The sequence below is a fragment of the Molothrus aeneus genome, chromosome 1, assembly GCF_037042795.1.
Source record: "Molothrus aeneus isolate 106 chromosome 1, BPBGC_Maene_1.0, whole genome shotgun sequence".
NCBI classification, from domain to species: Eukaryota; Metazoa; Chordata; class Aves; order Passeriformes; family Icteridae; genus Molothrus; species Molothrus aeneus.
In genome coordinates, this window is record NC_089646.1 from 119,669,169 (window position 1) to 119,682,276 (window position 13,108).

At 48.8% G+C, this 13,108-nt stretch overlaps 1 protein-coding gene across 1 annotated transcript; it reads right to left on the minus strand.

The window, feature by feature from the left end:
- Nucleotides 1–679: 679 nt before the first annotated feature.
- Nucleotides 680–7,554, minus strand: PRDM14 (PR/SET domain 14). Its single transcript, XM_066547855.1, has 7 exons — nucleotides 7,317–7,554; nucleotides 6,757–7,226; nucleotides 6,432–6,653; nucleotides 5,984–6,254; nucleotides 4,273–4,475; nucleotides 2,895–2,996; nucleotides 680–907 (listed from the first exon to the last, which is right to left on the minus strand). The coding sequence occupies exons 1-7, from the start codon at nucleotides 7,552–7,554 to the stop codon at nucleotides 680–682; spliced, it is 1,734 nt and encodes a 577-aa protein (XP_066403952.1).
- Nucleotides 7,555–13,108: the final 5,554 nt, after the last annotated feature.

The window sequence follows — 13,108 nt, forward strand, 5'->3', positions numbered from 1 at the left end:
CCCAACGGCTCACTGGTGTTTAGGAATATCACCATGTTTGGTCCTCCAAACTCTTGACAAGACAAAACTTAGAACGCCCCACTTCTCTCCCTCTGGGTTAACCTGCATCCACCACCCTCTGTAGGAGCTGCTCTCACAGTCCTGGAGCTCTCAGTCTCCCAGCAGCTAAATGATTTAAAATAGCTCTTCATTGGTCCAGCAGCCAGTATCTCTGAGGAAGTTCACATTTAAATAGAACATTACTAAAAGAAAAGTTAAGGGTAAGTAGGCCATATAACTGGGGTCATCTGTCCAAACAACATGAACAGGTTAAATCAGCTTTTAGATATGCACCTGATAAAAACATCCCTTACACAAGCCTTGATACAGATTGTACCAGGCAGTCCACAGGCATTGGAGATGCAAAACACTCCTCACAGTGATATTTGTGCACAAAGGGGTTTTGGGAGGTAGAATTCCTTCCTGCCTTTAGAGATTACAGTATGGGAGGAGAAAGAGAGTGGCATCAGGGGGCGCACCCTGTTCCCTTTGCTCAGTCATGTGCCCTGGGTCCAGAGACCAGACCCACCCCAAGAGCCAGTGCAGGTGTCCCCTCCTGTGCTGTGCACACGCACGAACAGATACACACAGACTGATACACACAATGAGCTGGTCCAGGACACGTCCCTGGGGTTCCTGACTAATGAGCAGCATGAATCTTCACGTGGAAGCTGTAATCCTCCTGCTGGGGGAAGTGCTGGCCGCACACGGAGCAGGTGCAGCCCTTGTCCTTGCTGTGCGTGCGCCGCACGTGGCTGTCGTGGGCGGCGTGCGAGGCGAAGGCTTTGCCGCAGTGCTTGCACTTGAAGGGCTTCTCCCCCGAGTGCTGGCGGATGTGAGTGCGCAGGATGCTGGACGCTGTGAACGCCTGGAGGGGCAGGGATCATCAAGGGCAGGGCAGGAAAGGAAATGGAGTTGCAAGTAATTTGCTTTAACTGATGTGTAATCCCCACCTTCAGCTAACCCAGACCCCATCAGAAGCACGTCACCCTGAAAATTAAGTCCTGAAATAGCTCACATTTCCACTCCTCAGGTAAGTGGGAAAAATAATGAAAACTCCTAGCAAGGAGGAATCAGAAGGAAACAGCTGTTGCTATACAGATGTGGTTGAGTCCATGGAGATAGATGAAACTCAGAGAAAGATTTCTGGCCAAAGACACCAGTAAATATCTTCTGTATGTCAGAGGGAAGAAGTCAATACTACCCTAATTAGCTTTGCAGCTCATTTATGTGTGGGAAATATAATGCAGGCTTTCCTTACAGTTTTTGTTTTTAAAGTTAAACCTTTGACTTTCTTGGGATTCAACTGCTAAAATTCATCTATGCAGTACACCATACATCATTTATAGGTTCATTCTCCATCATACTCTTCTCTTTCTGCAGGCAGAGTTTCCAGCCTGCTCCCCCACCACTACCACTTCTGAGTAGCAAAGTTATAAAGACTTCTCCATTTGGGGATAAAACTCTCTCATTAAAATTTGACCAGGAATGTTGTAAAGTTGCCCATGTTTTCCCCATTTTTTCTTATCCAAAGAGAGACAATTTCAGGGCCTTCACTATTTGCAGACCACACAAAAGAAATACTCTCTTTAAAGTTTTCACGGCAAACAGCAATCTTAGCTACCCTTTCACCTTAGAGCACAAGATCACAGACTCCTAAACATAAGTCCTTAGAGGTGTATATCAAGGGCAAAAATATGTTTTGGGGAGAGAATGGTGATGCTGACTCAGCACTGTTCCTTTAATCTCACAATGTTCCTGAAATAAGTGACCACTGATTTCCAGCACAGGAGCTGGAAAAGCAAAGCCACTGTTAGAGGTGGAAGAGGAAAAGAATCATAATTGCATAGGAGGAGTCAATGAGGATTCATTAAAACAGACTCTGGTTTTCCAGCCTCAGAAATTATGGCTATGTCCTAGGATAGCTGCAGCCTGAGGACAAACAGTTTAATCTGATCCAATCCACAACAGTCCAACCAGAACTGGCTGGGGACTGGTCAAGTGTCCCTAGAGATCTCTTTATAGAGCAACCCACAAAACTCTGCCACCTCCTCTTGTGATCAGAAGATTAAGGATGAGATTTCATCATAATCTCTGAGAAGAAGTATGTTCAGGATGATCATGGGGAGACAAAAAAATATAATAGCCAAAAGGAGTTTCCTCTAAGGGCACTTCAGCAGGACACTTCAGCTTTGTGTTGGTCCAGCCAGTCATACCCAAAACTCTCTCTACAAAATCAGGAGCAGGTTACCACTGCTGATGGGGCTTCTGCCTTGCATGGACACTCCACAGCACTGGGAGCCCTACCAATATTCATCCTCCAGCAGCCTGTGCATCCACATGCTGTTTGCTGCCAGCACATGAGAGCCACTAGCACTTTCACAGGGAGAGCTCACCTGAATCAGCCCCGCTGTGATGGGCAGCAACAGCAGAGTGCAGTTTTGATCAGGGCTGTATGGTTCTCCTTGTGTTCTTTTTTAAGGGAAACCTCCATGCCCATCTGCCCATTAACAACCTTGTCATTTCAAGGTAAGCATGTACAAATTCACAAATTACCTATCTGATGAAGAAGTGGATATAGCTGCATGCTTTGGAGGTATTTGAAATGCTCTCAAGCTTGCTTAGACCTTATTTCTGTAGCAGATCACAGTGCTGGTATGAACCACAAATTCCATGTCAGATGGAGACCAGACCCTGTTTCTTCATCTCATCCAGTCCTGTCACCTTACCTCACAACTGCCCAGAATATACACCCACTCATCTGGTTACCAGTTCAATAAAAAGCATTTTCTTGAAAGAAAACAGAGAAGAAACAAAGCACAGCAGAGGGAGGGATGGTCAGGGCTTTGCCTTACCTTGTTGCAGTAGACACATTTGTAGGGGCGTTCCCCAGAGTGAACCCTCATGTGTTTGTTCAGGCTGGAGGATTGAGAAAAGCTCTTCCCACACACTGAGCACTGGGGGGAAAAAAAGGAATAAAGTCAAAAGGAAGCATGCAACAGCATAGTTAAAAGGAAAAATTAATTATGTGGATGAAGTTCACATTTCTTACATATAACCTAGACATGCACATGTATTTATGTATTCATGTGTAAACACAATAGCAATTTTAAGCTGCAATAAATTGAAATACCCAGAAGTTTAGTCTGGTTTTAAGAACAAATTTACCTGCATGTGCACATATATATATTAAAACGATGCAAAATTTCAAATCATTTGTGCTAAAATTGTTTCAATAAAAATTGTTATTTTACAGAACAGATAATCTTGATTTTCAGTAATAAAAATCTGAAAATTTCTGTAAATTCACGTATAGATATATATAAATCAAGTCCCAGTTTTAATTTTTTCCCTAAAAGATAAACCATCTAAAGAATAAAATAATCTTAAATTTACCAAGGCAAGGGAAAGGAAAAGGAATTACATGGTATTTAATATCTCATATTTAATGGAATATTTTTATCTGTTACAAATTCCATTCCAATATTCTGACATTGTAATAGTGTCATTTTAGTTACAAAATATTTTTTTCTCAAAAAAATAGACATTGAAGGATGATCTATAAAATAGGTATTTGGAAAATTTTGAGGACTGATTAAACTGTGCAGTTTCAAGCACTAGAACCTGCCCTTCCCAAGCTTTTAGAAAAAGTCAGATTTTCCATTCCCAGTGCTGCTAGAGAAAACTGGTGCTAGAAGCAAGGTGTTGGGTGGAGATGACTAACGCATTTTAAAGTTCTGCTTTCATCAATTGAAAATCTGTTTCACACTGAATATAAAACTTTTAAGCCCTGTTTGGTCCAACAGACATAGATAAAGCTGTGGTCGGTTCTCAGACCGAAGGGTGGGGTGTGGGAAACAGACATGAGACATCTCTCCTCTGATCCTGGACAAGCCAAGCACCTTAAAACACAAGTTAACCCCACACTGTGTAAGAAAAGGAGCAACACTCACACGCAATCATCCAAAAAGCCAAGGACAAATTTTGTTTCTTTTTAAACTGGAACTATGGGGTTTATTTTCCCAACCTAAACCCATTAAATTTCTTTAACCAAGCTTTGCTGCACACGACAAGCTCTTCCTGAGCAGTCCCACCAGGAAACTGCCAGGGAAACTGGAGGAGGAACAACGTTATCAGCATCTTATCTGGACCAAAAAAAAAAAAAAAAAAGACTTATTATTAAGTATCCTAAGAAGAGCCAGTGACTGCAGAGAGACCCGGGAGCAGGCTCACCTTGTGAGGTCTGTGCTTTTCGTGAACATGGAGAATATGGATCCTCAGCCTGTCTCTTTTTTCAAAGGATCGGTCACAAAGGTGACAAGGAAATTTGCGGTCCCCCTGGTCCACGCAGCGGGTGTACTTGAGGTGTTTGTCCCGGTAGTACTTGTAGGCAAACACTTTGCCGCAGCGCTCACACTTGAAGCTCTCTCCGGCTTCTGTACAGCAGAAGGGAAAGTGCCACCTCTCCGTTACACCACGGCAAAAGGGATTCAGATCAAATCTGCATCCTTGTCAGAGCTGGGAATTTTAAGTCTGAGGGCAACGACTGTAAATTGATGCTGCCAATATCATTAAAATATGTGCCGCGTCTCCTGAGCGTTCGCAGGGCTCCCCTTGCCTTTTAAAAGGCGGGGAACAAACAAGAGCCCGCAGTCTGCCAAAATTATTCTGTTTAGCTACTAACTTCACCAAAACCAGAATTTCATCCTTGTATATCCATAATAGCAAGAAAACATGTGAAGGAACAACTCAGAGTCCCACATAAAAAACTTCTCCCCGTATGCAACCATTGTGAGACATTTCTTATTAAGAATTGTCCGCAAATTTTACCCACCATTCCAAAGGAAAAAAAAAATGCACACCTTTTCTATCGTTTTCAAATAACTATTGAACAAAATAACATATTTATTTGACTTTTTAAAAAATTTCAATTCATTTTTTACCACTGAATTTAGGAAAAACACCAGAAATTTTTCAGGCGTTTATACATTCTTTTCTTTCTTTAGTAAAAATGGCTTTAGCTTAAGCTTTAAGAGGAAATGAACAATTCAGCATCTGTCTGAATTAAGACACTTCAAGACAACAGGTACATAATTTACTATGCCAAATTTTCATGCAAATTTGCTTCTCTCACTTTCTGCTGCAGCAGGCTGACCCATCCCTTCCCTGCTCCAACTTTTCCCGCACCCGCACAAATCTGTTTTCTCCATACATAAGTTTTGCTTGTAAGATCATACTTTCTGTTCTTTACAAGTAGAAGTACTCTCCCCTCACTGTCAAATGCAGTAAGTGCATTTGGCATTTCTTTTGCAAGCAATACTGGCATTACGGGATCGGAACGACTTCAGCCTGCCTCATTTACTGAGAGCGTTAATTACACGAAAGTCAGGTGTGCAATCCTGAGATGAAAATAGGACCAAAAGTGGAAAAACCCCGAAAAGCCCATCTCCTCCCACAACGGGACCCTGAACAGGGGCGCTGCGGGGCCGAGGCAAGCTCTGCCCAGGACCACCAGATGTTTTACAATCGTCAGACTAAACAACACTTCAAACTCCCCGAGGAACCGCGGACTGGGAGCGGACTGACGGCAGAAGAAAGAGGAGCCTCTTGCTCCGCGCTGCCGGCAGCCCTCGATGCAAGCCCCCGATTCCCGGTGCCGAGGGGAAGCCGCTGCTTCGGGGCGCTGGATGCCGCAGGAAGGGGCAGTCGGGGATCGGCTCCCTGGGAGGGCGGCCGGACAGACCCGAGGGACAGACTGCCACCGCCCTCGCGGCAGGACCGGTCACCCACCACCGCCTCATCGCTGGGGTCTGGGAAGTAAAACGGCTGGACAACGCTGCTGCTTGTGTTTCTTTACCTCCCCTCGTGTGAATCTAATCCAGGCCAGGCACGCGTCCGTGGGAATAAGGGGCAGCGTTGCTCAAGGGGTTGCTGGCAGGCTCACCTTCGGGATGCTGCGGGGGTTTCTTCCCCTCCGCCATGCCCTTCAAGCTGATGGGGATGCCCAGAAATTGCACGTAGCAATCGCCGTACCACACCAGCAGCTCCTGGTTCGGGAAGATTTCCTTGCAGGTCTCGTAGAAGATTTGTCCCTGGCACTGGATAGCCGTCAAATTCTGCTCCTCGGGGAACCTGGCGCAGTTCACCAGGGACATCCAGTTGCCAGCGGCGCCCTTCCCGTCGATAAAGTGGCTCAGGCCACCGTATTCAAAGATCTGGCGAGCAGAGAAAAAAGGATCAGGTTTGACGTTCCGAACACGTCCCGTTCTCACCAGTCCCACCACCCACACTGGGCCGAGCCCCTCATGCAGGCTACGGTAGAGGGGACGCCAAAAACCTCGCCCCGGCCCCGCGCTGGGGGTGCGGGGTGAGCCCGACGGTGCCTCCGCTACCTCCCACATCAGCGAGTTGTCGTCGTAAGTCTTGATCTCGCTCGTGTTGACCACTTTGCCTTGGAAAGGGCCGAAGCGGACTCCTTTCGGGATGGGGTCCGTACAGAAGACTCCGAGCTGAGACACGTCCCCGTAGGCCACCCGCAGCACCGAGAGCCCTGCGGGGGACAGGGGGCTGAGCGCGGCCCGGGCGGGCGGGCGGGCGCGGGCGCTCCGGGACACCTACCTACCTTCGGGGAGCTGCAGCGAGTCCCGGTCCAGCAGCGGGGCGGCCGAGTCCGCAGCGCCTGCAGAAGAAGAACCCCTTCTTCAGCACGGCACCGGCCCTGCAGGAGCGGGTCCTACCTCCCCGACAAAGGCCGCAGCCCGAATCACCCCCCAGCTTTTTCCAGGTGTGGGCTCGTAACGCAAGAAAATAAGGGAAAATAAGTCCGACGTGCCCCCGGCGATGCTCCTTGAGCCTGGCTGCCTGCACCCCTTCTGGGACTGTTCCCGAACCCTCCCGCACACCCGGCTGCAAGGAGCGACCTGCCGCCCAGAGCCACCCTGTGCCCCTCTCGCCGCCGTCAAACACCCCCTTACCCGAGCTGGTGGGGGACACCCGGAGCCCCGAGATGGCGTGGAGATTCCCGGTGGGCTGGCTGCTCCGGAGTGCCCCGTAGAGCACCGCGTTGAGCTCCTCCTCGGTGAAGTGGTACCTGTAGCTCTGCCCCGCCGCCCCGTCTGCCCCCGGGCTGCGGGCAGCCCTGCGCGGGGGGCTCGGGTACGGCGGCGAGAGCGACCCCGGCGCCCCCGTCCCGAGGGCCGAGCCCTCGCTGGGAGGGAAGGGGGCCGGCAGCCTGGTGTAGACGGGCAAAGGAAGGCTGGGGAAAGGGTCGGGGGGCAGAGGGGGCGGCTGGCTCAGAAAAGCGGGGACCCTGCTGAGGGTGAATGGAGGCAGAGGCGGAGGGGAGGAAACCAGCTCGCCCATGGGTTTCAGGGGCTGGAAGAAATCGGGGGCCGTCTCGAAGTAATGGGCGGATGGGAGAAAAGAGGGGTAGTAGGAGGTGAGGCCGGCGGGGCTTATCCCGAATGAGTCTCCGCCGTCTCCGGGGACCGACTCGCCGGCCAGGGACAGAGCCATGTCGGGAAGAGCCGGGCCGGGAAGCAAGGGGGGCAGACACCTGGGTGCTGCCGGCGCGGGGTCGCTCTGCGGGGCGGGACGGAGGTGCGGGAGCTGCCCTTCGCCGTCGGGGCGGGCGGGCCCGGCTGGCCCCCCGCGGCTATATCGGCGGGGCGGGGAGGGTGGGCAGGGGGTCACACAGTCCCGGGGGCGGGCGGGGGTGCTGCCCCAGCCGGCACGGCTACCCCGGGGCGGAGCCACGGCCACTCACGGAGCGGCCCGGCCGCCCCTCCCCACGTCGGGGTAGGGGAGGGGGGTGTGTGGGTGGTCCGGCCGCCCGGACCCACCTTCCCTGCCGCCGGCTCTGCCCTCCGCCTCCCCAGGCCCCGGCCCGCGGGCCCGGCCGCAGCCCCCTGGGCTCTGCCACTCCTCAGGGCAGGAGGCCGCGGTGCGGAGCGCTGCTCCCCACAGGCCACCACCTGCTGCCGGGGGACAGGGTGCCGCGGGGCAGGACACAGGGCTCAAACACACTGTCCTGGGGGCTGCAGGGGTGTGGTTTGGATATGGAAAGGCAGAAAACGCCACTGAAACTCCGGTGACCTGGACAGACAGGAGCAGCGCAGTCACTGCAGGCTTCACGGGCTGAGGTCCTTTGACTCCAGCCTGGGGCTTCCTGTTAGGTGCTTAGCAGAACTCTGGGCTCCTGCTGGGGTTTCCATGGCTCCATGACCAGGCCTATGCTCACCTGCCCAGGATGGGACCAGAGGAAGACACCTGGCCCTTGCCTCCTGCAGAGGTGCTGGGTGATCCCCTGTCTATGGTTTCACCACAGGTTTTTATAGGGTTTTCTCCTGCCTTCCTTCCAGGTGGATACATGGCAAAATTGCAATGAAAAGGGGGCTTGGAAGGGGCTGGAGGATCCTAGGAGCCCAGGTGTTCACTTTGCAGAGTGTCATCCCTGCTGGTGCAGAGAAATGGAGAAATCTTCAGCCCAGGACAAAACCCCATGCAGCGCATGTTACTGCAGAGCTCCCTCTTGAGTAGCTCATTGCAGCCTGGATGACACTGCACATGCAGGCATGGAGGGAAGGGACAGGATGGGCTCTGCTGCACTGTGGAGAGCTTGGGGACTTGCACCCAGGGGGCTCTCTCAGAGAGAGGCAGCACAGGGCTTCCTGGGACACAGCAGAGCACGAGCCAAGCTGCACAGAGACACAGCTGGAGTGGGGAACATAGCCAGGCTTAGCTCCTGGAATTTTAAATGCCATTTCAGTGGTTATATTTGGTGTGCTATAAAACTTAATTAGTGTAGCTCCATGTGATCCCATGTAAAATATTGTCTTCATCCCAAGCAAGGGATGGGTTAGGAAGCACTTGAAGCAGCCCCAGACAGAGAAATCTCAGCTCCAGACACAGTCACTGCCTGCACTTGACCAGAGGTGAAGCCATCCTTTCAATCCTGATTTCTTATCTGGCCTGAATGAAGTGCTCTGAAATAGAGAGTTTGAGAAAGAATCACTGGCTGCCCGGGGCAACGAGGGTGTTCAGCCCTCCTTCCTTCAGGCACTGCAATTCCTACTTACTACAGTTTTTCATTTACAATCTCCCTTTATTTTTGCACTCAGAACATAAACACTTAGACAGCAAACATGAGCACACAACCCCACTGGAGAGAGACAGAGCTGATCCAGTCTCCCTCAGCTGCCAAGATCCCTTCCACAGCCAGTCCAACACATCTCTGTCCCCAGAGTTGAACAATTTCTGTAGTCTGCATTAAACGTATTGGGCTAATTCTCCTACCTACAACCTCCTTCTCCATCCCAACCTCTGCAAGACAGAAGTATTAAGTACACCAGGGAAGCTAATATGCACAAATCTTATGGAGAAAGTAGGAATGTAGCTTTGTAAAACTTGCTTGAGATAGTCCCTTAGCTTAAATGGCCTGATTTTTCAGTTGTCTTTTCAGTTTTAATTTTTTTTTCTAATTTTCTCTGCTTTGTGCCAAACCTCTGTTATTTGTAAAACAGAATTGATGCTATAGTGCTTTAGGAAACAGTTTCAGCCAGGCATTTTAACACAACTTTATTGATGCATGAGTAGCATAAAAGTAGTACCAGCATTAACCTGATCTACAGGAATAAGTCTTTGAGCTCTGATTGCACAGAAAAGTTTGAGTTATATTTAGAATTTAAGTGTTTCCAGTGAATCTGAAATCTTTTGACAATGCTGTGTCCAGGTATCACAGCAAAGGAAAAGGGAGAGGGACTAGGGGAGACATGCTCACATTAGAGATTCAGGAGAAATGAAGTCAAATAAGTACAACATGAAATTTTAAAAGTGACATCATTAATTAAATTGTAGACACAACCAGAAACAAAAGGTTTCCTTTTTCTAGAAGCCTGATGACACAGAGTCCAGAGGAGGAAAAGCCTTGAAGCGCCATTGCCACTATATTGCAGAATAATCTTTAGATGCTTTAGCATCCTCTAAGAGGTTAAAGGCATTTAGTGCATTAAAAAAGTCATGACCTCGGGGAGAGATGTGGGGGAAGCAGAAGGGCAGCCTTGCAGATGCACCCCCAACAGTCCAGTCAGTACTGTGGACAGCCCCAGCCTAGAGGGCCTCCCTTCCCTGATTTTATGTCTTACTACAAAGTAATCAGAGAAGTCTATTAGCCTCCTTTCCCTGCTGCAGGATTTTAGAGTGTATTCCTTCTTTGCACTGATGTGGGGATGCATAATTAAAACAAGCACCAAGGGACATCCCTGCAGGCTGCTTGCATAGCATTCAGTCACCTCAGTTTGGACACAGTGAGTTCTTCATCACTCTTACATCCACTCTACATCTCCCTCACTCCAGGTTTAAAGCAGCCTGCCTCCTACACATTCCCAAACACACAAGTTACACCTGTGAGCATCCCTGTAATCCCCCAAAGACTATGGTGCCATAGCACTCCCTGATGCTCATCTTCCCACATGTGGCCTACCTGTGCCCAGCACCTACACTGATACTCAGCTGCAGCATGGACATGGGAATCCCAGCAATGGCACTAGATGCTGTCATGGAAATAACCTGAATTGCAATTTAGATGAGGTCAGAGCAGAAACAGTTTATTGCTATGGTTATAGAAGAGGATAGGTAGCAGAAGAGCAACTGAATCTGCTGGTAGACTATTAAAAAAAGGGGAAAACAAAATTAAGGTGATTCAACTTTTCCTGTACTAGCTGTATCTTTAGATACAGCAACATTTTAATGGTGATACCATTTGCTCTTTGACTTCACAAAAGTAATTAATTGCTCTCAACTCATTCCAAGTACACAGAGAACAGAGAATTAACTGAAAAATATATGCACAAGAAAGAGGTGGGGAAGCCAGTCTAAAATTTGGATCAAACCAATCCTGTCATAGAGATGCAATCTTCTTCCCTTTGTTGGAGTGTGCCACTGAGTAAACACACAAGCAAAGGCAGGAATATCTGTTGTTCTTGTGTTTTAAGGACACTTTGCCAACAGTTTGCAGGGAGCTGAATAAATTACTCCAGTCAGGATCACTGTGGGACCTTCTAGCATCCTGAGTAGTTGTAGAATGAAGTGATAAAGTGAAGTATAGCCTGAAACTTGGATAGGAGAGACATTTTTCAAGCAATTGGAGAGTTTTCCTATGTTTCCTCCTCTGTCTTTGCAGGAATATCTCCTAGGGAGAAATTCCTGGGCACATCACAGAAGTTGGAGCAGCTTTACCTCCCCAGCAGTTGTATGGGACTGGGTGAGTGTCTCAGTTTCCCCAGTCTTTGCTACCTTCTTCATTCTTAAATGAAGTCTCAGTGAATGGTGGTTGAATAGTTTAGAGCATATTCAGTAGGAACTGACGCATTCCAAGCAAAGTTCCTGCTGCTGTGTGAATGAGCTTTAGCTCTGGCTGTCTGGTGGAAGAAGGGTCTGAATGCTCTCTCAGCTCCTTTCTTTGCACAGAGCCACCCTTTCATGATTGAGTATTTCTGCCTTTAGTGCCTAATTTCAGGGGAGGTGGAGGAAACACCAATTGGATGGCATTCATACTGTCACTTGGCATGTCCCCTGCATGCAAACTGCTGCTGTTCTTAAAGCCAGAATTTTTTAAAGATCCACGGAAGGATTCCAGCTCCTTGGGGTTGGAGAAGTAACAGAGCATTCATCCCATTGGAGCAGGGAGTTATGTGAGCATCCATGGACACAGTGACCTCTTGTGCTCCTGATAATCACACTGGCTGACTCTGGGTTTTCCTGCCCACCCTCCCTCGTGTATAAGAACCATGGCAGCATTTGTCTAATGACAGCAGCCATGGTTTGCAGGTTCACCCAGCAGCAAAGCTGAGCACAAATGCCACAGACACACAGACACAGGATGCATACAGAGGACACTGACACGTTCAGTCACACAGATTGCCATGAACAAGGTGTTAACCTCAACTGCACCCACTCGTGGTACCTATGTAAGACATAAACACAGCTAAGTTTCCACCTCTTCTTTAACCGGTAGAGCTCTATGTTCACTGATGAAAGCAAATCATGCCCTCCCTCTCTAGGTTCACAAACACTGATTCATGGGTGGCCTTGCTCTGGGCACAGCCCTTCTGCCTGCCCAGTATCCCTGCCCACAGCCCCAGCCCTCACACTGAGCTTTTCAGGTCCTTTACTTGCTGGCTGGTGCAGCTGGATGCACCAAACATGAGCACTCACACAATTGTCCCTTGAGCACTCCACCACATGACAGTATGACATTCTGGTCATACTCCAGGGTACAGTTGTCAGATTTCACCCTTTTCAGGCAGAATGCTCTGTTTCTGCCACCAGCAAACGTTTCTCTAACTGTCCTTTAAGATCCTCTACTTGATCTTAATTTTTTTTTTCTCCTGTGTGTCTCTCGAACTTCTGATCAGAGATTCTGTTTTTCTTTTGCCATCCTCCTCACACAAACTGAAAAATAGAACCCACTGAAATGGGGAATTACAGCTTCTGGACTCCAAAATGCTCCTTAAACATAAACCCTGTAATGCAATCAAGTGTGTTTTTTTTCATCCCCAAAGTAAGCATACAGAACGAGAGACTGAAGAGAAGAAACAAGATATACAAGGGCTTCCTCCTGGTCACAACATCTGGCTTAAGCCCACTATGCTGGCTGAGGCTGGAGTCATTAGCAGCAGTAACAAAGGAGGCTCAGACTAGAACCTGTCTGAGAAGGTTTAATGGGGTCCATCATACCACCTGAGTCTTTAACTCTTGGTGTGGTTTCTTCTTCAGATGAGAGACATCCCAAGAACCTGAAGTGGCAAAGAGCTCAATGCCCATCTCTGAAGGACCACTGTTCATACAGGTTCACTCACACTAATTCCAACATGGACCTTTCCTGACCTACACCTCCAAAGGACTTCATCAATTTGTGTTCATTCTTCCTTCTTCTAGCTGATTTTAGAGTAGGACCTCTTACTGTGGCTCTGGACTGGCCGGTGTTAAAAGCTGAAATTCAGTGCCAGCACAGATTTCAAAAAGGTGATGTTACACAAGTCATATCTACTCACTACAAGCACATGGCCAA

What these genes read in the sequence shown, in the direction of transcription:
- PRDM14 (XM_066547855.1), bottom strand. Translation starts at nt 7,554, where the DNA reads ATGGCTCTGTCCCTGGCCGGCGAGTCGGTCCCCGGAGACGGCGGAGAC. An exon ending in GTAGGACCCGCTCCTGCAGG is followed by an intron (nt 6,654 to 6,756) that starts GCCGGTGCCGTG and finishes GAAGGTAGGTAG; the next exon opens with GTGTCCCGGAGCGCCCGCGC. An exon ending in ACCCCCGCAGCATCCCGAAG is followed by an intron (nt 4,476 to 5,983) that starts GTGAGCCTGCCA and finishes TCTGCTGTACAG; the next exon opens with AAGCCGGAGAGAGCTTCAAG.